Source organism: Chroicocephalus ridibundus, chromosome 21, assembly GCF_963924245.1.
Source record: "Chroicocephalus ridibundus chromosome 21, bChrRid1.1, whole genome shotgun sequence".
Classification (NCBI taxonomy): Eukaryota; Metazoa; Chordata; class Aves; order Charadriiformes; family Laridae; genus Chroicocephalus; species Chroicocephalus ridibundus.
Window position 1 is genome coordinate 4,994,652 of NC_086304.1, and position 25,621 is coordinate 5,020,272.

Here is a 25,621-nt window from a genome sequence, read left to right on the forward strand (position 1 = left end):
TGTCCACTGAATGTGAGATTCACAGAGACTTACATCCATACAGAATATGCGTGGTCGTTACATGTCTCAGCACTCATTGCCACGTTCATTACATTTCCAGAACTCATCTCCATATTCACATCCCCTTGGCACATGCACATTAGGGGCTTCATGGTAGGTCTTGGGTGGTTCCTAGTGGTGTACGGTGGCTGGTTTGAGCTGATAATAGAGGAATCTCTTTGTGTGGACTGGGGAAGATAAATGCAGCAGCTTTTGCAACTCCCCCATTTATTTTGCGAGCTTGTTATCGGTCCCTCCAGTCTCTTCGGGGATGTGGTATTCTTCGCTGTTTGTTCTTCACAAGGAGCTACGTTTACCTATTTACCAGACTCAGTCCCTGGTTGTAACCCCGCTGTGTGAGCCGATGCGGGCAGGACGCAGGAACAACCACAAAACCACGGATGAAAGGCAAAGAACAAGTTTCTTCTCGATACCTCACAGACCAGGGAATCTCCGAAGCAACACCCGGGCAGAGGCACGGAAGCAGGGACTGCGGGCACCGTGGAGTGAGAGAGAGTCCTTGTTAGCAAGAGCCCTTGGCAGCGAGAGAGTCCTTGTGAGCAAGAGCACGCACGGACTCCCTGTTCTGCCTGGCATTTAAAGGGTTCAAACAGGCATCGTTTTCCCACTGTGCTTTGATCTTCTTCAGCACCAGGCCAGGATTCTCAAGTGGCTGGATAAGGTGTCCCTGAGTCCATCACAGGTTTATGTTATCGAAGTGCAAGTGTTTTTCTTGCAAGCGTCCGAGACTGAATAACAATTAGTGTGATATATGTGTTTTCCAGCACCCAGCTGTGAGTCACTTGAGCGTATTAACAATCCTCCTCGCCGATCTTCTGTTGCTTTCCCACGACTGCCCTCCCTGCAATGGACCTTATTGTGCACCCAACTTAGGAGACAAATCTTCTACACCAATCTGAGTCGCAGCAACATTATTCTTTTTCTTCTTTTTTATGTTTGTCCTTTTTCTGTCTCTGGTTTCAGTTGAGGCTGTTTGGTTTTGCCATCTTCCCATGAACCTGCACTCGGTAAATGCATGTGTACTTTGGCTTTCCCCAGTTGCTCTTCACAAGGAGTTTGAGATAGGAGAAGGCTCTGGGATGCGGGGCGTTCTGCGAGGAAAAGAGGGAAGAGGAATCGGAGGTGTTAAGAGCCACAATGCAGTCAAGGTATCTCCCCCCACCAGCCCTGCTCCTGCTCAGGAACAAGCTCCTGACAGTGGGTGGGAGCGGCTGTGGAAACCTGAGGCTGGCTCTAGTAGCGGGGTGCTGGGGAGGCTGGGGACGCGGGGAGGGGGAAGGCACCTGGCACCCTCTGCATGGGCCCGGCTGGGGCTCAGCCTCCCTCCCCTCTGCCCCTTCCCTCTGCGCCTCGCTCTGTGCCGGCAGAGAGGCCGGGGAGGTGCTCCTTTGCGTGGGGCAGCTGGTGTGACACCCCCCCGAGCTCCCGCTGTCTGCTCTGCCCGCTTTCCTGCGGGCAGGCGTGAGAGCAGCGGGAGAGAAGGGGCATGCTATGCTGGGAGGAGAGGACACCCACGGGATGGAGCCAGGGCGCTGCCCGACGGCTTTCTCCAGCGGGCGTCCCTGTTTCTCCATGGCACAAAGACGTTGCTCGGGTGCAGTGGCTGCGTGTGCAGCGGGCTCTGCTGAAGGCAGCCAGGGATCTCTTGGGACTCATGCTCCCACGGGCCTGACCTTGCCCTCACTGTCCTTTTGCTAGCATCACCGTGTGCCACTCAGCCCTCCCAACCCCACCAGCTCTCTCCTGGCGGTGACCCAGGCCCCCTCTGCCCAGGGAGAAAGCATTTACGCTCCTCCTGCCATGGCCCTGCAGGCAAACCTGCTTTGCTCCCTGGCATCTTCCCCCAACACCGTGCGTGCATCGCACCTTCAGAGGGAAGGTCTGAATGGCCTCTTTTGCCACATCGTACATGAAGGTCACCAGGAGAGTTTCCTCTTCTCTGTCCACATCCACTCCCTGTGAGGCAAAGCACAAGGATAGCAGCTCAGACTCGTCCCGACAAAGAGGGAACGTAGGTGCTGGGTCAGCCCTGTTACCTACCCACCCTCCCCTGGGGCTCTAGCCCTAGTCTAGCCCTGGTTACGGTGGAGCTCAGGCTCCGCTTGAGTTTTAGTCAAGAACCCTGAGCTGCTTGGCCAGAACAAGTCTTAAGAGGGAGGAGACTCCTAGAGCCTCACCAGGGCCCTGCAGTGCTCAGGAGACCGGGACTCCAACCTCAGAAGAGGCACAAAAGCAAGGAAGACCCTGTCATGGCTTTCCCCCAGGACCAGATCCGCACCAGAAGCACCCAGCAGAGACTTACAAAGACAGCGATGTCCCTGGGGGCGCTGGTGACGGTCCCAGATGGAGAGACTTCTTTGGAGATGTGCTGCACAGTGATGGCAGTCAGGTGGACTCGCGCTGGCAACCTGATGACCACCTGGCCCTGATGCCCTGGGAAAGGCCAGCAGTTTCCCGGGGAAACATCCGGCTGCAACCAGAAAGCCAGAGCAATGAAGCGTGAGAGAGTGTTGGGGCCAAGACAACTGCCCACGTAGCTTGAAGCGTAGGCACCGGTGTGTCTGTGGGGTCTATTTCAGCTTGAAAATGAGGTGTGTGTGAGGAAGTGGACAGAAGCAGGAGGCCTCCTTCCCTGACCGACCTTTGCCAGGGCTGTCAGTATTATGGAGCAGAGGAGAACAGCGGTTACGAAACCATTCTAGTCAGGGCCTTGCAGAAACACATCCCTGCCCAGGGGCTCTGCAGGGCACCCCCCACCTCTCGCCTCCCACCCCCAAGACGGCGCAACACTGGACCGAAGGGAGAGCCCTGAGGTCAGTCTCCAACTTCACAGGAAGAAAGGAGAGAATTCCCTCTCGATTTCTGCTACAATACCTGCAAAATGCGATCGGGACTGCGGGGAGTGCAAAAGAACTCAATAAACCTCCAGAACCAGTCCTTTTTGCAGGTGTAGGTCTCCGAAGTTCTCTGCAGGTCAATGCTGGCACCTGCAGGGAAGGGAAAGCAGACGACTGCAAGAGGCCACAGACGAGGAGGGCTTGGTGCTCAGACACTATTTCTGACACCGCCGGCCAGCTGCGCTTCTGTCAGTCCTGTCCTCGTCCCAGGCTGGTGGGCTGCCCGGCTGCCCAGCCGCGCAGGGGAATGACAGCGGCCACGTGCCTGGTGACTGCTGCACTCCCAGCGCCAGCAGGAGAAGGTCTGAGGGTTCTGGGAGACAGACGGTGCCCATGTGAATGGCAGCAGACCCAAGCTGAGGGCTTGCTGCGTGGGCAGCCAAGGACGGCCCGGCCATCTCCTTTTCCAATGCTGAGGAGAGGAAGAGAGCCCCTCCGTCCGCACAGGAACACGTGCGGGGGCAGCGCTAGAGGCAGCGTGAGGATGCCGAGGGCAGGGTTGGGAGGGAGTCTGAGAGAGCTGCTCTGCCACAGCCTTGCCCTGGGACCCCCCAAGCATTTCAGCTCCCCCACTTTGGAGAGCAGCGCCTGGAGCGCAGGCGCCTTTGGGGAGGGCTGCAGACAAGCGCAGGGCAAGGAGACGGGGCTGCTTGTGTCCATACCAGAGCTTTGCAGGGCCCAGTCAGACATCTCCACGTAGGCTTCCAAAGCCCTCTCAGATGCTGCCTGCTTCATTTCCTCGACTTCCTGGGAACGCCATAAACAAACAGAGAAAAGGAGCACATCAACGTTCAGCGTGGCTACTAGCGCCCGGAGCGGCAAAGGGCCACTGTCAGAAAGGCAAGGCAAACCCTCTCCACGGAGCTGCAGGACTGAGGAACAGTGTCTGTGTCCACAGCCATGGCCACGGCCCCGAGGTGGGTTGATGAGGGTCCCCACACCCTCGTCCCCATCCTCCACACTCTCCAGGGCAGGTGGAAGGTGGACTCAAGCCCTGCCAGCGATGGCTGGCCCCCCGTGAGCGTGCCTGGGTCCCACCCCTGCCTGAGGAGCCCAGCCAGAGCAGCCAGAGGTGCTGGCGTGCCAAGGGAGTCCTGCGCTGCCTGAAGCGGCCGGTGAAAGTGGGGCCGGAGAAGGGCCTGTGCAGCCCAGGAGGCCCCTGGGGCAAAGGCTGGCTGACTGCAGTCAGCAGTCCCACACACCCACAGCCCCAAGGGCTTCTGCCCAGCCAAGCCTCCTTCCCCAACACGCCGCAGCACCTGCTTCACGCTGCTGATCTCTGCCCTCAGCCGAGCCACCTCCTCCAGCATTAGCTGCATCTTTTGAGTTTGCTGCGCCATTAAAACCGGGCAGTTCCTGCAGGAACCAGGAAAGCAGATGTTGTCAGAGAGCTGCCCACCCCACTGGGAGCCTCTGAGCTCAGCAAGGAGGAGAGACACGCGTGCGTTCCCTGCTTTGCCAGCGCTTCCCTTCCGCACCAGCTGGCGCAAGAGGCAAAGGCAGGAAGGGCCGTGCGGGAGCCCCGGCTCTCAGGCAAATGGGTGCAGGGACACGAGGTCGTCTGACCCTTCTGCACAGACCCAATTCCAGCTCAGGAAACATCGCTTACCTCAGGGGCTTCAGGCCTGGCAGCGAGGTCCCGCAGTAAACAGCAGCTGCAATTCACATCAGCAAGAGACAGTTATTTTACCGGGGGTGCTGGCGATGCCTGCAGTGGCGTTGTCTGTCCCTGTTGCCTTGGGGCTGGGGCAGCAGGTGAGCTGAGGAGGCGGGGGACGTGGGGTGCAGGGAGAGGACACACCTCTGACCGGGGGCCATCAGCCCGGGCTTGAGCGGACTGCGCAGCCGTGATCTTCAGGTGTGCTCGGTGCCCCAGAGCTATTCCCCATTTCCCCTCACTGCCCCAGTGAGCACCGAGACCAGGCTGCTGGGCGAGGAGAGGTACCTCTCCATCGGTCCCCCTGCATGGCCCCTGCCCTCTGGGAATCCCCAGGTCAGGCTTGCAAAGAGCTACCCCCGTCTCTCGCAGAGGTGCCGACTAAGTGAGCCCTGTGGTCCGGTAGGCAGGGCAGCAGTGTGACTGGGAGGCTACCAGTCTTACTGGGAGCCCAGAAGGCAGTCCCACTCAAGGACTTGCCTGGGAAGCACTTGGGCCACGGGAGTTTCCGCACATACTGGCCCAAAAGGAAAGGTGGCGTCCAGCCCAGCCAGGCTGTCGCTCTCAGATGGTTGCTCATGAAAACTCACCAAGAGCCAGGGGGAGCAACAAGAAGACTTGCAAGAACGCCTTCTTCTGCAGGGCCATCTTTTGCCTGAAAAAGAGGGAGTCCTGGTGCTGTCATGATCCAAGCCTTGGACAAACCCCTTCACAGGCGGATTTCCCTTTTCAGGCCAAACAGACACCGTTTTGGAAGCCTGCTGCTGACAGAGAACTGACAGAGCAGCGTCCAGCAGGAACACGATTTCTGTCCACATCGTTCAACGCTGCCGGCAGCTCTTCCCCAAAGGAAGGTCTCCAGGAAGATCATCCCAGGAAGCAAAGACGTCGAGCACACGAAGAGTGCTTTCCAGCAGTCTTTCTGGTGCGGACCTTGCTCTCCCTCTGGCTGAGGAAGCAGGCCTGTTCTCCCTTGCCATCACACACATCCCTCTTAGGGCAAGTGTTTTCCCGCAGAGCTGGGAAGCGCAGGAGCCTTGTCCGCCTTTCCTCCCAGAGGCCTCCACAGACCGGCGTGGTCTCTTGCCTGAGCTGGGGAAAACCCTTGCCCTGCGGAGGCTTGGCTCTGCACCCGAGCGTCTGGCTGCGGGGCAGTTTGTCCTGCCGCAGCCAAAGCTTGGGGCTGCAGCAAATGGCTGCCGAGGGGCTTTGCTCTTGGCTCCCCTGAGAATGGCCACAGCACGAGCAGCGCCCAAGCTGAGGCGCCCCACTGGGAGCCCCGGGCTGCTGGCTGGGGAGCACCCTCTGCTCTGCCCTTTGCTGGCACCGGCCCTCAGACACCCCCGTTCTACCCCCCATCCGCAGCAGAAACATGTCGTACGTACGCGGCCAAGAGGCACATGCTCAGCAGATGTCTCCACAGAGAGACCAGGGCAACAGCCAGAAGGCAAGGAAGGCTGAAGACCGTCCCTGGGCAAAGAAACCAGAGATAAGTTAAGCCTGCCCCTTGAGATCTCTTCTCTAGGATGCCCAGCCAGGCATATTTCAGCTCCCTGTGGGGAGGTGGGCACTGAGTCCCAGGCACGCCCTCCCCGGGGCAAAGAGCAGGGCAGCCTACACTGGACAAGGGGATGGAATGCACCCTCACTAAGTTTGCAGGTGACACCAAGTTGGGTGGGAGTGTCGACCTGCTTGAGGGTAGAAAGGCGTTGCAGAGGGATCTGGACAGGCTGGATCGATGGGCTGAAGGCCAATGGCATGAGGTTCAACAAGGCCAAGTGCCAGGTCCTGCACTTGGGTCACAACAACCCCATGCAGCACTACAGGCCTGGGGAGGAGTGGCTCGAAAGCTGCCCGGCAAAAAAGGACCTGGGGGTGTTGGTCGACAGACGGCTGACTATGAGCCAGCAGTGTGCCCAGGTGGCCAAGAAGGACAACAGCATCCTGGCCTGTATCAGGAGCAGTGTGGTGAGTACGACTAGGGCAGTGAACATTCCCCTGTACTCAGCACTGGTGAGGCCCCACCTCAAGTGCTGTGGCCAGTTTTGGGCCCCTCCCCACAAAAAAGACATTGAGGCACAGAGAAGGGCAACGGAGCCGGTGAGGGGTCTGGAGCACAAGCCTTGTGAGGGGCGGCTGAGGGAGCTGGGGCTGTTTAGCCTGGAGAAAAGGAGGCTGAGGGGAGACCTCGCTCTCTGCAACTCCCTGAAAGGAGGGTGTAGAGAGGTGGGGGTCGGTCTCTTCTCCCAAGTAACAGGCCATAGGACAAGAGGAAACGGCATCAAGTTGTGCCAAGGGAGGTTTAAACTGGACATTAGGAAAAATTTTTACACAGAAGGGGTTATTAAGCATTGGAACAGGCTGCTCAGGGGAGTGGTTGAGGCACCATCCCTGGAGGTGTTTAAAAGACGCGTAGACATAGTGCTTAGTGATGAATTTTGTCACAGTTAGGTTGATGGTTGGACTAGATGGTCTGAAAGGTCCCTTCCAACCTCGGCAATTCTATGATTCTACGATTCTCCTGCCACTTGTGACAACTGGCCCGAGCTCTGGCACAGCGCGGCTCTCCACGTTCACCCCGGAGGACTTTGGAGCAAGCAGCAGTGCTGAGCTTACTTGCGATTTCTGTGGCCTTGTCGCGCCCCTCGGCAGGCCCTTGAGCGGCTGAGCCGGCAGGTGAAGGGCGCATCACCAGCTCCACGCCAGCGCTCGGGTCCCTGTGGGAGGACAAAGACAAATGCCGGCTGCCCACCGTCCCCAGGCCGCGGGAGCTGAGGCGGGGAGGAGTAGCCTGAGCGGAGGCCCCTGCCAGAGGAAGGGCTGTCCCAGCAGCAGCGAGAGCGGGCAGCAGGGCTGGGGTCCCCCTCCTTTCCCCACCCTTTGCGGGACAGGCCTGCCCCGGGAGAAGAGGAGGCGAGCTGGCAGCAGCAGTCCCCCGCCCCGGGAAGCCCGCCCGGCAGCGCAGCCCCGTTCTCACCCTGCCGGCCGTTGGTTTCCCTTGGTCCCCAAGGAGCCTTTGGAGGCCCCTGGGCGTCTTCTCCGAGGGGCCTTTCTCCTCGCCATCTCGGGCAAAGGCAGGCTCCCCGCTGAGCCCCAGCAGCGTGTCCTGTCCCCAAAACCAGCTCCAGCAGCAGCCTCTCGCCGCAGCCAGCAGGAGCCTGTCCAGGGCCGCAGCCACAGGGCAACTGTGGGCTCCTGCCCCACACGCCACAGCGCTGTGCAGGCAGCCAGCTGTGACCTCACAGTGGTGTCACCTCTGACGTCATGCTGGGGCTGCCCAGGGCTGAGCAGGGCGGGGAGACCCTGTGCTCCTTCCTTCTCCTTGCGGGATATTAATTGTTCAGCATAAATACATACGTTTTAAGTAGAATAAATGATTTAGGATTATCATTCGGTGTGATTTGTGCTGCTTGCTTAGCTCTACTTAGCATGAGGTGCTGGATTTGCTGAAACCTTTAGGCTGGAAAAGAATCCAATGAGATGTTAGAAGACACCAGACCAAAAATCATCACCATTGGCCCCCTCCTTGCTGTGCTTCTGGAAGTCTCCAGGGAATGTCCTGCAGTGATCTGCAGCTGTGAGCAGCCCTCAGCCACGCAGAACCCTCTCAGCAGCAGGACCTTGCCCCGCCGGGGGATGCTCCTTCCATGCAGAACTTCTCCCCACAGTGATGTGGTGGGCTTCCCAGGCAGGCTGAGAGCTGACCCTGGCAGGTGGCAGAGTCCCTGCCCCGGCACACAGACCCCTGGGGTGCAGGGAGCCTGCTCTGAAGGACAGCCCTGGGCACCCCTGGCTGCACACCCACCTTCACAGCTATTCAAAGTGCCTGACAAGAGCTCCCACATGTACAGATCCCGTAAGCTGTGGCTGTGCCAGCTTTAGGAGATGCCTCCAGCAACTCCGCCTGCAGTGCCCTGCACCCGCAGACTTACCCTGTCAAGGGCTGCAAAGATTTCTCCTCCAGTGAGCTCTCAGTCGTCCTCCCAATCCTGACACCTTCAAGCTCTCTCTCTGCCTTGCTCATCTCCCTGAGACACCCTGGCAGTGCCCTCAGCCCTGCTGCGCTTGGCAGAGGAGCTGCTCCCGGGCAGAGCTGTCTCTCTGCAGCGCTGCCCGCTTGCCGTGAGCTCCCTCCATCCCAGGAGCCCAGCCCAGCTCAGACGCAGAGGACCAGCCCAAGGAGTTTTAATGACCCCTCTGGTGGGTTCGAGGCCGAGTCCGTGAACCTCCGACGCTGCGAGGAAGTCGAAGGAACCTCTCAAGGAGTCAAAGTCGGGTTCAAACTCCAAAGTTTCTTGTGGTGTTGATGGGTCCCACTGAGGGACACCACTGAGGAATTGCCCCCAGGGTCCGGTTACAGCAGAAAACTGGAGGCAGCGATGGCAGGTCGGGAAAAGCAAGTTGAAGGTGACTCTGATGCTGGGTAAACGTGGATGTGTTTCATTAATGCAAAGGGCCAAGCCCTGACTCCATCGCCCAAAGGGCCAAGGCCTGACCCCCAGCCCCCAGGAAGGGAGATCCTCTCCCTCACTCCTTCCTCAGGGCTCTTCCTGGGACAGTGGGATGTGGAGATGTGCAATGCCAAGGGCAGGACTATGGTACGACACCTCCCAGGCTCCTGAGTATGGACAAGGAGGCAACGAGACCCCAGTGCTGGAAGGACTGGTTGTCTCAGAGGCATCAGTGGCAGAGACAACAGCCGTAGCCCAAGACATGAAGAGGTTGGCTCTGTTAGGGGACTTCCAGCTTTGCCACATCCCTCTATCTTCTCCACCACAGGCTGTCCTACGGTGTCCCATCACCTCTGCCTCTTTCCCTGCAGGCTGCAGTCATCCACCCGGCTGCCCCATCTTGCTGTCACCTTCCTTTGCTGAGATCTCTCCATCCTCCCTGGCTCTTCCTTGAAACACAAAGCCTTGGGCTGATCCAGACTCCTTCTGGGTGGCGTGTTGCACCACAGCACTGCCCTTGGAGTGACGTTTCTTTCTCCTCGTGGCCAGGCTGCACCTCCCCACCTGCATGTTGGGGAGTTCTTTCTTTCTCAGGCTGTTTTCCACTAGGAAGAAAAGCTCCACCAGCTCTGAAAGCACCCTTCCAGCACGCTCAGGCTCCTCCTATACCGTCCCCAGTCTCCAAACCACTGAGCCCAGGGCTCTCAGCCTCTAGATACTGGTCAAGTGCATGAGGCCTCCAAACCCTGCCTTGGGAGATCTCTGGGCTCTCTCCACAGTGTTTGCAGATGAAATCACAGTGGTCATAGGCCAAGAAAGATGGAGTGAGACTTTTTACGAGGGCCTTTAATAGCAGAACAAGGGGCAATGGCTTTACACTGGAAGAGGTTATATTTAGGTTGGCCATAAGGAAGAAATGCTTTATGATGAGCGTGGTGAGACCTTGGAACAGGTTGCCCAGAGCAGTTGTGGATGCCCCATCCCTGGACGTGTCCAAGGTCAGGAGCTTGGAGCAACCTGAACTAGTGAAAGACGTCCCTCCTCACGGCAGGGGGTTGGACTAGATGATCTTTTAGGTCCCTTCCAACCTGAACCATTCTATGATGCTTGGATTCTAATATGCCCAACTCCTCCTGCACAAGGCTGCAAACACCTACATACACCATATAGGGATTTTCACCTGACCTAGTCTCCAACCCTTAGATAAAAAAGAAAGGATTGCCATTTCTAGGACAGAAGTTGCCATGTTTTCAGAGGAACAATTCAAAACCCAAAAGGAAAAAAAATCCTTCCAAGAAAGTCCTGACATAGTTGCATCAATTCAGTTAGTTAAGTGAGCCAATGGGAGAGCCTTGCACGGTGACCTTGCCAACGGAAGAGGGTTTTTTCTCCAAAGTCCTCTCAGATGCTGCCTGCTTCATTTCCTTGACTTCCTGGGAACGCCATAAACAAACAGAGAAAAGGAGCACATCAACGTTCAGCGTGGCTACTAGCGCCCGGAGCGGCAAAGGGCCACTGTCAGAAAGGCAAGGCAAACCCTCTCCACGGAGCTGCAGGACTGAGGAACAGTGTCTGTGTCCACAGCCATGGCCACGGCCCCGAGGTGGGTTGATGAGGGTCCCCACACCCTCGTCCCCATCCTCCACACTCTCCAGGGCAGGTGGAAGGTGGACTCAAGCCCTGCCAGCGATGGCTGGCCCCCCGTGAGCGTGCCTGGGTCCCACCCCTGCCTGAGGAGCCCAGCCAGAGCAGCCAGAGGTGCTGGCGTGCCAAGGGAGTCCTGCGCTGCCTGAAGCGGCCGGTGAAAGTGGGGCCGGAGAAGGGCCTGTGCAGCCCAGGAGGCCCCTGGGGCAAAGGCTGGCTGACTGCAGTCAGCAGTCCCACACACCCACAGCCCCAAGGGCTTCTGCCCAGCCAAGCCTCCTTCCCCAACACGCCGCAGCACCTGCTTCACGCTGCTGATCTCTGCCCTCAGCCGAGCCACCTCCTCCAGCATTAGCTGCATCTTTTGAGTTTGCTGCGCCATTAAAACCGGGCAGTTCCTGCAGGAACCAGGAAAGCAGATGTTGTCAGAGAGCTGCCCACCCCACTGGGAGCCTCTGAGCTCAGCAAGGAGGAGAGACACGCGTGCGTTCCCTGCTTTGCCAGCGCTTCCCTTCCGCACCAGCTGGCGCAAGAGGCAAAGGCAGGAAGGGCCGTGCGGGAGCCCCGGCTCTCAGGCAAATGGGTGCAGGGACACGAGGTCGTCTGACCCTTCTGCACAGACCCAATTCCAGCTCAGGAAACATCGCTTACCTCAGGGGCTTCAGGCCTGGCAGCGAGGTCCCGCAGTAAACAGCAGCTGCAATTCACATCAGCAAGAGACAGTTATTTTACCGGGGGTGCTGGCGATGCCTGCAGTGGCGTTGTCTGTCCCTGTTGCCTTGGGGCTGGGGCAGCAGGTGAGCTGAGGAGGCGGGGGACGTGGGGTGCAGGGAGAGGACACACCTCTGACCGGGGGCCATCAGCCCGGGCTTGAGCGGACTGCGCAGCCGTGATCTTCAGGTGTGCTCGGTGCCCCAGAGCTATTCCCCATTTCCCCTCACTGCCCCAGTGAGCACCGAGACCAGGCTGCTGGGCGAGGAGAGGTACCTCTCCATCGGTCCCCCTGCATGGCCCCTGCCCTCTGGGAATCCCCAGGTCAGGCTTGCAAAGAGCTACCCCCGTCTCTCGCAGAGGTGCCGACTAAGTGAGCCCTGTGGTCCGGTAGGCAGGGCAGCAGTGTGACTGGGAGGCTACCAGTCTTACTGGGAGCCCAGAAGGCAGTCCCACTCAAGGACTTGCCTGGGAAGCACTTGGGCCACGGGAGTTTCCGCACATACTGGCCCAAAAGGAAAGGTGGCGTCCAGCCCAGCCAGGCTGTCGCTCTCAGATGGTTGCTCATGAAAACTCACCAAGAGCCAGGGGGAGCAACAAGAAGACTTGCAAGAACGCCTTCTTCTGCAGGGCCATCTTTTGCCTGAAAAAGAGGGAGTCCTGGTGCTGTCATGATCCAAGCCTTGGACAAACCCCTTCACAGGCGGATTTCCCGTTTCAGGCCAAACAGACACCGTTTTGGAAGCCTGCTGCTGACAGAGAACTGACAGAGCAGCGTCCAGCAGGAACACGATTTCTGTCCACATCGTTCAACGCTGCCGGCAGCTCTTCCCCAAAGGAAGGTCTCCAGGAAGATCATCCCAGGAAGCAAAGACGTCGAGCACACGAAGAGTGCTTTCCAGCAGTCTTTCTGGTGCGGACCTTGCTCTCCCTCTGGCTGAGGAAGCAGGCCTGTTCTCCCTTGCCATCACACACATCCCTCTTAGGGCAAGTGTTTTCCCGCAGAGCTGGGAAGCGCAGGAGCCTTGTCCGCCTTTCCTCCCAGAGGCCTCCACAGACCGGCGTGGTCTCTTGCCTGAGCTGGGGAAAACCCTTGCCCTGCGGAGGCTTGGCTCTGCACCCGAGCGTCTGGCTGCGGGGCAGTTTGTCCTGCCGCAGCCAAAGCTTGGGGCTGCAGCAAATGGCTGCCGAGGGGCTTTGCTCTTGGCTCCCCTGAGAATGGCCACAGCACGAGCAGCGCCCAAGCTGAGGCGCCCCACTGGGAGCCCCGGGCTGCTGGCTGGGGAGCACCCTCTGCTCTGCCCTTTGCTGGCACCGGCCCTCAGACACCCCCGTTCTACCCCCCATCCGCAGCAGAAACATGTCGTACGTACGCGGCCAAGAGGCACATGCTCAGCAGATGTCTCCACAGAGAGACCAGGGCAACAGCCAGAAGGCAAGGAAGGCTGAAGACCGTCCCTGGGCAAAGAAACCAGAGAAAAGTTAAGCCTGCCCCTTGAGATCTCTTCTCTAGGATGCCCAGCCAGGCATATTTCAGCTCCCTGTGGGGAGGTGGGCACCGAGTCCCAGGCACGCCCTCCCCGGGGCAAAGAGCAGGGCAGCCTACACTGGACAAGGGGATGGAATGCACCCTCACTAAGTTTGCAGGTGACACCAAGTTGGGTGGGAGTGTCGACCTGCTTGAGGGTAGAAAGGCGTTGCAGAGGGATCTGGACAGGCTGGATCGATGGGCTGAAGGCCAATGGCATGAGGTTCAACAAGGCCAAGTGCCAGGTCCTGCACTTGGGTCACAACAACCCCATGCAGCACTACAGGCCTGGGGAGGAGTGGCTCGAAAGCTGCCCGGCAAAAAAGGACCTGGGGGTGTTGGTCGACAGACGGCTGACTATGAGCCAGCAGTGTGCCCAGGTGGCCAAGAAGGACAACAGCATCCTGGCCTGTATCAGGAGCAGTGTGGTGAGTACGACTAGGGCAGTGAACATTCCCCTGTACTCAGCACTGGTGAGGCCCCACCTCAAGTGCTGTGGCCAGTTTTGGGCCCCTCCCCACAAAAAAGACATTGAGGCACAGAGAAGGGCAACGGAGCCGGTGAGGGGTCTGGAGCACAAGCCTTGTGAGGGGCGGCTGAGGGAGCTGGGGCTGTTTAGCCTGGAGAAAAGGAGGCTGAGGGGAGACCTCGCTCTCTGCAACTCCCTGAAAGGAGGGTGTAGAGAGGTGGGGGTCGGTCTCTTCTCCCAAGTAACAGGCCATAGGACAAGAGGAAACGGCATCAAGTTGTGCCAAGGGAGGTTTAAACTGGACATTAGGAAAAATTTTTACACAGAAGGGGTTATTAAGCATTGGAACAGGCTGCTCAGGGGAGTGGTTGAGGCACCATCCCTGGAGGTGTTTAAAAGACGCGTAGACATAGTGCTTAGTGATGAATTTTGTCACAGTTAGGTTGATGGTTGGACTAGATGGTCTGAAAGGTCCCTTCCAACCTCGGCAATTCTATGATTCTACGATTCTCCTGCCACTTGTGACAACTGGCCCGAGCTCTGGCACAGCGCGGCTCTCCACGTTCACCCCGGAGGACTTTGGAGCAAGCAGCAGTGCTGAGCTTACTTGCGATTTCTGTGGCCTTGTCGCGCCCCTCGGCAGGCCCTTGAGCGGCTGAGCCGGCAGGTGAAGGGCGCATCACCAGCTCCACGCCAGCGCTCGGGTCCCTGTGGGAGGACAAAGACAAATGCCGGCTGCCCACCGTCCCCAGGCCGCGGGAGCTGAGGCGGGGAGGAGTAGCCTGAGCGGAGGCCCCTGCCAGAGGAAGGGCTGTCCCAGCAGCAGCGAGAGCGGGCAGCAGGGCTGGGGTCCCCCTCCTTTCCCCACCCTTTGCGGGACAGGCCTGCCCCGGGAGAAGAGGAGGCGAGCTGGCAGCAGCAGTCCCCCGCCCCGGGAAGCCCGCCCGGCAGCGCAGCCCCGTTCTCACCCTGCCGGCCGTTGGTTTCCCTTGGTCCCCAAGGAGCCTTTGGAGGCCCCTGGGCGTCTTCTCCGAGGGGCCTTTCTCCTCGCCATCTCGGGCAAAGGCAGGCTCCCCGCTGAGCCCCAGCAGCGTGTCCTGTCCCCAAAACCAGCTCCAGCAGCAGCCTCTCGCCGCAGCCAGCAGGAGCCTGTCCAGGGCCGCAGCCACAGGGCAACTGTGGGCTCCTGCCCCACACGCCACAGCGCTGTGCAGGCAGCCAGCTGTGACCTCACAGTGGTGTCACCTCTGACGTCATGCTGGGGCTGCCCAGGGCTGAGCAGGGCGGGGAGACCCTGTGCTCCTTCCTTCTCCTTGCGGGATATTAATTGTTCAGCATAAATACATACGTTTTAAGTAGAATAAATGATTTAGGATTATCATTCGGTGTGATTTGTGCTGCTTGCTTAGCTCTACTTAGCATGAGGTGCTGGATTTGCTGAAACCTTTAGGCTGGAAAAGAATCCAATGAGATGTTAGAAGACACCAGACCAAAAATCATCACCATTGGCCCCCTCCTTGCTGTGCTTCTGGAAGTCTCCAGGGAATGTCCTGCAGTGATCTGCAGCTGTGAGCAGCCCTCAGCCACGCAGAACCCTCTCAGCAGCAGGACCTTGCCCCGCCGGGGGATGCTCCTTCCATGCAGAACTTCTCCCCACAGTGATGTGGTGGGCTTCCCAGGCAGGCTGAGAGCTGACCCTGGCAGGTGGCAGAGTCCCTGCCCCGGCACACAGACCCCTGGGGTGCAGGGAGCCTGCTCTGAAGGACAGCCCTGGGCACCCCTGGCTGCACACCCACCTTCACAGCTATTCAAAGTGCCTGACAAGAGCTCCCACATGTACAGATCCCGTAAGCTGTGGCTGTGCCAGCTTTAGGAGATGCCTCCAGCAACTCCGCCTGCAGTGCCCTGCACCCGCAGACTTACCCTGTCAAGGGCTGCAAAGATTTCTCCTCCAGTGAGCTCTCAGTCGTCCTCCCAATCCTGACACCTTCAAGCTCTCTCTCTGCCTTGCTCATCTCCCTGAGACACCCTGGCAGTGCCCTCAGCCCTGCTGCGCTTGGCAGAGGAGCTGCTCCCGGGCAGAGCTGTCTCTCTGCAGCGCTGCCCGCTTGCCGTGAGCTCCCTCCATCCCAGGAGCCCAGCCCAGCTCAGACGCAGAGGACCAGCCCAAGGAGTTTTAATGACCCCTCTGGTGGGTTCGAGGCCGAGTCCGTGAACCTCCGACGCTGCGAGGAAGTCGAAGGAACCTCTCAAGGAGTCAAAGTCGGGTTCAAACTCCAAAGTTTCTTGTGGTGTTGATGGGTCCCACTGAGGGACACCACTGAGGAATTGCCCCCAGGGTCTGGTTACAGCAGAAAACTGGAGGCAGCGATGGCAGGTCGGGAAAAGCAAGTTGAAGGTGACTCTGATGCTGGGTAAACGTGGATGTGTTTCATTAATGCAAAGGGCCAAGCCCTGACTCCATCGCCCAAAGGGCCAAGGCCTGACCCCCAGCCCCCAGGAAGGGAGATCCTCTCCCTCACTCCTTCCTCAGGGCTCTTCCTGGGACAGTGGGATGTGGAGATGTGCAATGCCAAGGGCAGGACTATGGTACGACACCTCCCAGGCTCCTGAGTATGGACAAGGAGGCAACGAGACCCCAGTGCTGGAAGGACTGGTTGTCTCAGAGGCATCAGTGGCAGAGACAACAGCCGTAGCCCAAGACATGAAGAGGTTGGCTCTGTTAGGGGACTTCCAGCTTTGCCACATCCCTCTATCTTCTCCACCACAGGCTGTCCTACGGTGTCCCATCACCTCTGCCTCTTTCCCTGCAGGCTGCAGTCATCCACCCGGCTGCCCCATCTTGCTGTCACCTTCCTTTGCTGAGATCTCTCCATCCTCCCTGGCTCTTCCTTGAAACACAAAGCCTTGGGCTGATCCAGACTCCTTCTGGGTGGCGTGTTGCACCACAGCACTGCCCTTGGAGTGACGTTTCTTTCTCCTCGTGGCCAGGCTGCACCTCCCCACCTGCATGTTGGGGAGTTCTTTCTTTCTCAGGCTGTTTTCCACTAGGAAGAAAAGCTCCACCAGCTCTGAAAGCACCCTTCCAGCACGCTCAGGCTCCTCCTATACCGTCCCCAGTCTCCAAACCACTGAGCCCAGGGCTCTCAGCCTCTAGATACTGGTCAAGTGCTTGAGGCCTCCAAACCCTGTCTTGGGAGATCTCTGGGCTCTCTCCACAGTGTTTGCAGATGAAGTCGCAGTGGTCATAGGCCAAGAAAGATGGAGTGAGACTTTTTACGAGGGCCTTTAATAGCAGAACAAGGGGCAATGGCTTTACACTGGAAGAGGTTATATTTAGGTTGGCCATAAGGAAGAAATGCTTTATGATGAGCGTGGTGAGACCTTGGAACAGGTTGCCCAGAGCAGTTGTGGATGCCCCATCCCTGGACGTGTCCAAGGTCAGGAGCTTGGAGCAACCTGAACTAGTGAAAGACGTCCCTCCTCACGGCAGGGGGTTGGACTAGATGATCTTTTAGGTCCCTTCCAACCTGAACCATTCTATGATGCTTGGAGTCTAATATGCCCAACTCCTCCTGCACAAGGCTGCAAACACCTACATACACCATATAGGGATTTTCACCTGACCTAGTCTCCAACCCTTAGATAAAAAAGAAAGGATTGCCATTTCTAGGACAGAAGTTGCCATGTTTTCAGAGGAACAATTCAAAACCCAAAAGGAAAAAAAATCCTTCCAAGAAAGTCCTGACATAGTTGCATCAATTCAGTTAGTTAAGTGAGCCAATGGGAGAGCCTTGCACGGTGACCTTGCCAACGGAAGAGGGTTTTTTTTCTTTCGGGGTCTGAGACTCATGTTGGGACGCCAGAAAGTGCATTTGGGGACTGTGCAAGACTTGCCATGGGATGTCTAGGAAAGGATCAAAGGTTTGTAGACGAACGACCATGGGAAAATAGAGAGAAAAGGGCTGAAAGGAGATGGTCATGTGTAACCAGATGGCTGGTCAGGACACTTCTCTGGCTGTGCCCTGCAACGGATCACCGCAGCCTGCCCTGTTTTCTTAATACCTCCCTTTCCAAGAGCTTTGTGGGGCAAGGGAGATCTCTGCTCTATGCACAGATGGAGGTTCAAGTGCCAGCAACCGGAGTGGGAACCACAAGTCCTAAGTTCTTTTGTACTTTGGGGGACCAGCAACTGGTGAGACTGGCGGGTGTGCACTTAAGATTGGTGTGTATGGTAGTGGTTTAATCACAAGCAAACACCAAACAAGAGAAACCAGAGAGTAAAACACACCTGCGAGCAAGTCATTTTTGAGGGCCTAAGTCTGGACTGGACGCTAGAGAGACCAGAACGTCTGCAAGTTGGGTACTGGAGGAAGAAGGTAGCCCAGACCGCCTCCTAGAGAAACTGGGGGGTCACAGAATCATAGAATTGCTTAGGTTAGAAGGGACCTTTCACATCATCCAGTCCAACCATCCACCTAACACTGACAAAAAACATCACTAAACCATGTCGCTAAGCACTACATCTACCCGTCTAATTTTAAATACCCCCAGGGATGGTGATTCCACCACTTCCCTGGGCAGCCTGTTCCAATGCTTAATAACCCTTTCAGTGTAAAAAATTTTCCTGATGTCCAATCTAAACGTCCCCTGGTGCAACTTGATGCCGTTTCCTCTTCTCCTGCCTTCCTACCCTTGGGCAGGTCGACACTCACACCCAACTTGGTGTCATCTGTGAACTTACTGAGGGTGCACTCGATCCCATCGTCCAGATCATTGATAAAGATTTTAAAGCGAATCGGCCCCCGTACTGAGCCCTGGGGAACACCACTTGTGACCGGCCGCCCACTGGATTGAGCTCCATTCACCACCACTCATTGGGCCCGGCTGTCCCAGCAGTTTTTCACCCAGCGAAGCGTACGCCCATCCAAGCCATGGGCAGACAATTTCTCCAGGAGAACGCTGTGGGAAATTGTGTCAAGAAGCTTTACTAAACTCCAGGTAAACAACATCCACAGCCTTTCCCTCATCCACTCAGCGGGTCACCTTGTTTTAGAAGGGGATCAGGATTGTCAAGCACGACCTGCCTTTCATGAACCCATGCTGACTGTGCCTGATCGCCTGGTTGTTCTTCATGTGCCACATAATGGCACTCAGGATGACCTGTTCCATAATCAGGATGATGTCTTCCAAGTTGCTCTTCCATGCGGATGATGTGGGAAGGGAGGTGCAATGACACGTGCAGAATGACAGCATTGTGGAGCGTGAAGAGGAGATCCTCAAGCAGCCCTCCGCACCCTGCTTCTCCGCAGGGCCGTATCCCACCGGATTCTTCCAAGCCAGTCCCCCAGCAGGCCAAAGCCTGCTCTCCAGACGTCTCCTGCTCTCGGCCTTTTTCCTTTCTCTCAGGAGCCTCAACTCTACCTTCTCAGCCCTGGCTTTTACATCCCTGACTAGCTGTTGCTTGTTTGTTGGTATGAAGTCTGGAGCAGACGTTCACCCGCCACAAAGCTGCCAGTTTCCCAGGTTGTTCTGTCCTCTCCTGTTGACGCCTCAGCTCCCAGCCGAGTCTGTCTGTCCCCAGGCAGAGCTCCCTGCATTCCTGCTGCTGCCTCACAGAACGGGCCAGAGGAATGCCACAGAAACGATCGGAGGGATGGAACCCCTCTGCTGTGAGGACGGGCTGAGAGAGTTGGGGCTGTTCCGTCTGGAGCAGAGAAGGCTCCGGGGAGACCTTCTTGCGGCCTTTCGGTTGTTACTTCAAAGTCTTCCCCTCTGAGACCTGCTGTCTGCACTCTGTGTCTCTCCTTGCTTGCTCCCCTGGGGAGCTGAGAACCCGCTACTTCATGGACACTGCAGCCAAGGCTGCCACTCCATTATCACAGCCCTGATCCTTTTTTCCCTGATTGCATGTAGGAGATCCAGGTGAGCATCACCTCTGTTGGCACATCTGGCAGCTGTGCTCAGAAGCCGGCCCCAGGAACCCACAGAAACTTCTGGGTCTGTTTGAACCCTGCAGTGTCCCCTCACCCAAAAGGGCTCACCGAATCTGCTGCCCGGCCCCTAGAGGATCTCCATTCCCCAAGGAAGCTCCTACGCTGAGGGCATCCCCCTCCTGATCTTAGAATCACAGAATCTTCATGGTTGGAAAAGACCTTGGAGATCATCGAGTCCAACCAAACAACCTACAATCTCTGTCACTAGAGCATGCCCTGAAGTGCCACATCTAGACATTTCTTAAACACCTCTAGGGATGGTGACTCAACCACCTCCCTGGGCAGGCTGTTCCAGTGCCTGACCACTCTTGCAGTAAAGTCATTCTTCCTAATATCTAACCTAAACCTCCCCTGCCGCAACTTCAGGCCATTTCCTCTGGTCCTGTCATTATTCCCCTGGGAGAAGAGGCCAACCCCCACCTCTCTCCACCCTCCTTTCAGGGAGTTGTAGAGGGCAATGAGGTCTCCCCTCAGCCTCCTCTTCTCCAAGCTAAACATGCCCAGCTCCCTCAGCCTCTCCTCATATGCCCCGGTCTCCAGACCCCTCACCAGCCTGGTAGCTCTCCTCTGGACACGCTCCAGCACCTCAATGTCCCTCTTGTACAGAGGGGCCCAGAACTGAACACAGCACTCGAGGTGGGGCCTCACCAGTGCCCAGTACAGAGGCACCATCTCTTCCCTACTCCTGCTGGCCACGCTATTCCTGATAGAAGCCAGAATGCTGTTGGCCCTCTTGGCCACCTGGGCACACTGCTGGCTCATGTTAAGCTGGCCGTCCACCAGCACCCCCAGATCCTTTTCTGCCGGGCAGCTTTCCAGCCACTCTGCCCCAAGCCTGTAGCGTTGCTGTGGGTTGTTGTGACCGAAATGCAGGACCCGGCACTTGGCCTTATTAAACCTCATACAGTTGGCCTTGGCCCATCTATCCAGCCTGTCCAGGTCCCTCTGGAGAGCCTTCCTACCCTCAAGCAGATCAACACTCCCACCCAGTCTGGTGTCATCTGCAAACTTACTGAGGGTGCACTCAATCCCCTCATCCACATCATTGATAAAGACATTAAACAAAGCCGGCCCCAAAACTGAGCCCTGAGGGACACCACTGGTGACCGGCCGCCAAGAGGATTTCACCCCATTGTGATAAATGATTTAATCGCAAACAGGATTCCAATTAGAATTTATAATTTATTAAAGGAACAAAGGCAAGCAAACAGCGCTGGGTGTGCCGGGGGTCTCTGCCCAACCAAGACACACACCTTACAGACCCCATTTTTGGTTTATATCTCCTATACTAATACCTATTCATAACTGCCTCTAAAATGGTTGGCCCTTGCCAAAAATGCGCAGACCTCCCCATAACCCCCCGGGTACAGGTATGGCCCTTCCATAACCCCCCTGGTAGGGGCCAGGGCCCTCCATAACCCCCCCACTACGTGTACGGCCCCCCCATAACCCCCTCCCGGTACATGCCAAGCCTCTGCACTGCCCCCCCAGTACATGCCCGGCCCCGCTGTCCCCCCAGCAGCCCCCTGTCCCCCATGGCCCTGTCACACCGCTCCCCCCATGGCTGGGGTGACAGGGGTGTGATGTTTCTGTAGGTTCCTCGCCTCCAAGGAGCAGTTCCATGCCTACCTGCGGGCCCGGGCCGAGCCCAGCGGCGGGGACGAGGAGGAGGAGGAGGAGGAAGAGGAGGTCGAGGAGGAGGAGGAGGAAGAGGAGGTCGAGGAGGAGGAGGAGGTCGGCAGCTGCCAGAGCGAGCCCCCCGCCAAACGGGTTGTAATAAATAGCCAGATCCCTTAAAGAGAAATGGCACTTATTTTATTATAGGGACAAAGTCAATAAAGCAAAAGCACAGCGCTGGGTGCGTGACTCAAGTCAGAGGCACACCAGCTAACACTTCAACCATGTCTTATATACATTCAATATTGCATACGTATTCCCTCTTTTAGACAGAGTAATTGTTGATAAGGATTGATTATTATTAGTCCTTTTCCTCTTCTATGTGTGTGTTTCCTTCTGAATTGTTTCTGAGGATCCATGATCTTCAGTTCCCCGTTCCCATGCAGCTGTTTCCTTCTGGTAGGATCAGCTCCCTTTTCCCGTGCATGTGTTTGCTTCTGGTAGGATCGATTATCATCAGCTCCCTTCTGTGCATCTGTTTCCTTCTCTTAATCACTTGTGGAGTCTTTTGGAGAAGTTCTCTTTTGTTTCTCTCGGATGTGTTTCTTCATGATGTTTTTCTCCACAGTTGCTGTTAGTTGTTATCTTTGAGGTTTCTCATGTTTCCTAATTTACTAAAGGTTAGTTATCCTTATAAGTCAAAGATTTATAGCCTTGTTATTACGGCAAAAGCCAACAATACCTTCACTATTTTTCACAATTGCCCCTTTTTGTCTTTTATACTACATTTGGCTTGAGCCATAACTTTCATTTTGCTTAATCCATTTGTTTTCTTCATAGATAGATTCTGCTTCTTCCAATTGTTGTGGAGTATTTCTTATTCTCCTTAATACCATTACCTTTTTAGTTGAGCCTGAGGCTGCCAATTTTGGAGTCTTGGGCATGGGAACTACTTGCATGCTTTGGACTACTGTTATCATTAAGCGTATAAAACAAGGGATTAAGCAAGGAAGAAATAATAAACCAGCAATTGACCATAAGAGAATGTAGCCTAGTTTCTTCCACCAGCTTCCCCCAAAAACATTATTCCACCAATTATCGTTTAACATAGATTCCCATTTTTGAACCGGTACATGCGCAATTTTCCGGATTTCTTCTGTTAGTTCCAATATTGCATCCCCATTATCATCTATCTTTAAACAACAATCTGAAGTGTTCCATTTTCCGCAAACGCCCCCTTCTTCCGCCAGGAAGTAGTCTAAGGCTAATCGGTTTTGGTGGATCGCAGCCCTCATTTGTTTTTGCTGTTTCATTATTAGATTTATTGCTCGAGCTGTTCTATTAGATATTATTTCTACAACCGCCTGTAGTCGGACAATGCGGTTTAACATGTAAATGGGAGTCCAGTAACCCCAGCTGCCATCTTGAGCCGAGGTGGCTGGTCCATATGCTTGGATTATCCGTTCAGGAGGCCAATCCTCTTCACCCCACCTCTGAGATCCTCCTATAATCTCTCTTTTAGTTCTTTTTAAGGACTCATATACTGGTACTCCTAAATCATCCCCTTTTGGTCCAGGCATTAAGAAAAATCCCGGCTGGATAATACCAAGGGTACAGCTACCCTTCCACTTAGAAGGTAGTTCTGAATAAGCTCTTTTTCCGCATATCCAGAATAACCCTTCAGGGGCTTTCCAAAACTCTGTCTGCATCTCCGCTATATTTTCCCAAAACTTGGATATTTCTGGGATGTTTTGATAAGGGTTTAGGACCCTTTTTTTACATTTAAAAAGTCTGGTCATACTGTCATATTCACAATTTCCTGTATTATTATTTAGGGCCCATACCCATTTTGGCTTTTCGGGGTACCACCAGGTGGAAGTCCCATTGCTGATTTGAAGTCTTTTACAAGGAGAATGTCCCGCACTCTTTAAATAATTTTTACCCTCTCTCCGTAGGCATTCTTCCCCTGTTGTGATAGAACTCAAAATCCATCCCTCAGGTCGGTCTTCTCGTGTGCTACTGGTACGATTCCATTTAAGGAGTTCCACTGGCCCTAAACTGCTCCCTTCCCAAGGCCACTCTTCCGTCATTACAGGCCCTCCGCAAATCCAGCCATTTGTTACATTTAATTCCCTGCTTATTCTTTCCCCCGAATCTACAAACAAATTCTTTCCTAATGTTGGGAGTCCTATTTCTTCCTCCAACTGCTTTCTGATTTTTGCATACAATTCTCCATCAAATTTTTGAGTTATTTTTTTCTTAATTTGTTCTATTTTGTTTTTCACTATTTCGGCTTTTATCATATCTTGTACCCCACCTCCGTCCGATATGTCCCAATGCCCGGCTTTAGTAAAGCAGAGCCATTGCTCCCCTCTAGGACAATGCACTCCTAGTCTTGTTCCGCCTATTCCTAAACTCTTCCCAACCCAGTATTCGTGTTGGTCGTATTTGCACACTGTTAACTCACGGCAGTTATAACAGCGGCTGTTGATATGCGAATGCACTGCCATCGTGCAAACCATCTTCCTATTCCAGGAGACCTGCTGGTAACACTTCATGCATTCGTTACTGGGTACTAAGGATACCGCTAATAACAGTACGAGGAGTGGAGGTCCAGTATGGCTTATACTCCTACCTCTCAGGCCTATTGGGGTGCTTCCAACAGCCGAGAAATAATTCTTCTTGGCAGCGGGTACAGTGGCCAGCCTGGTCTTGCCCTCCATCCTCTTTTGATCCGGTATCCCTGGCTCTTGTAGCAGGTAGGGTTCTTATCTCTTTTCCAAGCAAAATCGTTTTTTCCACTTAGAAACCACTGTTTCCCACCATTCTTCAGGAATTTCCCACAGAACCGGCACTAGCAATTCCCACCCACAAATCAATGTTACGATATTGGTATATCGTATCTGAGTTTGAGCCAAACTCAAATTTTGCTTCCGGCAATTTAAACAGAAGGGATGTCTTTGGGATGAATGGTAATACCAATTTTGCTTACAACCTAAGCATTCGCACTTCACCCAACTATGATGTCTAGCACAGGGATGTATCAGACAAGGTACACTACGGGGTACTGGAGGGGGCTGTAGTTCTTCCTCAAGGTTAGGATATAGCTGACTATCTTCTTTATATAAATCACGTGCAAGTGCAAACAGAGAGTTTTCAGTTTTATACAACCCTGACCCTCCTGTCTGTAACGGGAGTGCTCTTCCCCAAGGAGGATATCTAATTTTCCTTAAGGTTTGCCCCGGCCGTACCCGAAACCAACGATAAAGTTCTGGTTTCACTCCCCAAGTTTCTGTGATTTCTAAGTTATTATTCAGTTCCTCTCCCACACATCACCGCGTTGGTTGGCGTTTTAAGGTGAGTCTGGTGTCCCCGGGAGTTGAAGTCAGAGTTCAATCTCTAGGTTCTTCTACTGGTCCTTTTATTCTGCTGGCGTGAGTCCACCCTTTTTCCTTCATCCGTACTGCAGCTTCCGTAGTCAACAGCACCTGAAAGGGACCTTCCCATTGAGGAGTTAAAGATTGCTCTCTCCAAGTTTTTACTAAAACCCGTTCTCCAGTTTTAATGTTATGGATCTTAAAATCCAACAGGGTAGTTTGTGGGAGCAACCCTTTATTTCTTAGTTGTTCCAAGTTCTTTGCAAGCTGCATTACGTATTGTTTAATACTAGCCTCCCCTCCTTCATGAGTAGCCTTTTCCTGCTGTGAAGCCAAGAAGGGCAAAGCAAACATCATTTCATATGGAGAGACTCCGAGATCCGTTCTGGGTTGAGTTCGAACCCTGAGTAATGCTAAAGGGAGGCACTTGACCCATGACAGTTGAGTTTCTATCATTAATTTGGTTAAAGTCCTTTTTAAAGTCTGATTCATTCGTTCAACCCTTCCTGAGCTTTGGGGGTGCCATGGAGTGTGTAACTCCCATTGAGTGCCTAAGGCTTGAGTTCTCTGGGTGATTATTTTGGAGGTGAAACGTGTTCCCCTGTCAGAGTCTCTTCTAGGAACCATTCCGTATCTAGGAATAATTTGTTCTAGCAGGATCTTTGTTACTACATTAGCCGATGTTCTAGTGACTGGAATTGCCTCCACCCAATGGGTAAGATGGTCTACTAACACCAAGAGGAACTTCCACCTTTGGACTTGTGGGAGTTCTGTAAAATCCACTTGTATATTTTGAAAGGGGCGTAAGGCCAACTCCCGCCCTCCGTGGGTGGGTTTTCTCATTACCTTTTTATTCACCTTTTGGCAAGTTATACACCTCTCGGTGATTTGTTTAGCTACTCTGAACACCCCTATGCATCCAGATTTTCTAAGAAAGTGATCGCAAATGGCCTGTGTTCCCCAGTGGGTTTCTCTATGCAATTCCTCCAATATTTTTCTTGCTAATGTTTTATTTACTATCTGACGCCCATCGGGTAACACCCATTTTCCTTCCGGAGTCTTTTCTCCTCCTATTCTAGTCAATTCCTTTTCTTCAGCTTCAGTGAATTGAGGAATATTACCTCGCTCCTCTTTTCTCTGTTGAACAACTAATAATTTCTCTTCCGCATTTTCAGCAGCCTCTTTCGCCTCTTGGTCAGCTGGATTATTTCCCC

At 55.0% G+C, this 25,621-nt stretch overlaps 1 protein-coding gene across 3 annotated transcripts in view; it reads right to left on the minus strand.

Moving 5' to 3' along the window:
* Positions 1 to 21,095: 21,095 nt before the first annotated feature.
* LOC134526054 (endogenous retrovirus group 3 member 1 Env polyprotein-like) overlaps positions 21,096 to 25,621 on the minus strand; it is a 39,871-nt gene continuing 35,345 nt past the window's right edge. For 2 of the 3 annotated variants that reach the window (XM_063357513.1, XM_063357514.1), the window contains one exon: positions 21,096 to 24,518. In XM_063357513.1, coding sequence (XP_063213583.1) covers positions 21,813 to 23,753 — 1,941 coding nt within the window. In that variant the 5' untranslated portion in view covers positions 23,754 to 24,518 and the 3' untranslated portion in view covers positions 21,096 to 21,812. Of the gene's footprint in view, positions 24,530 to 25,621 lie in introns of all 3 variants that reach the window. The other variant, XM_063357512.1, reaches the window with a different exon arrangement.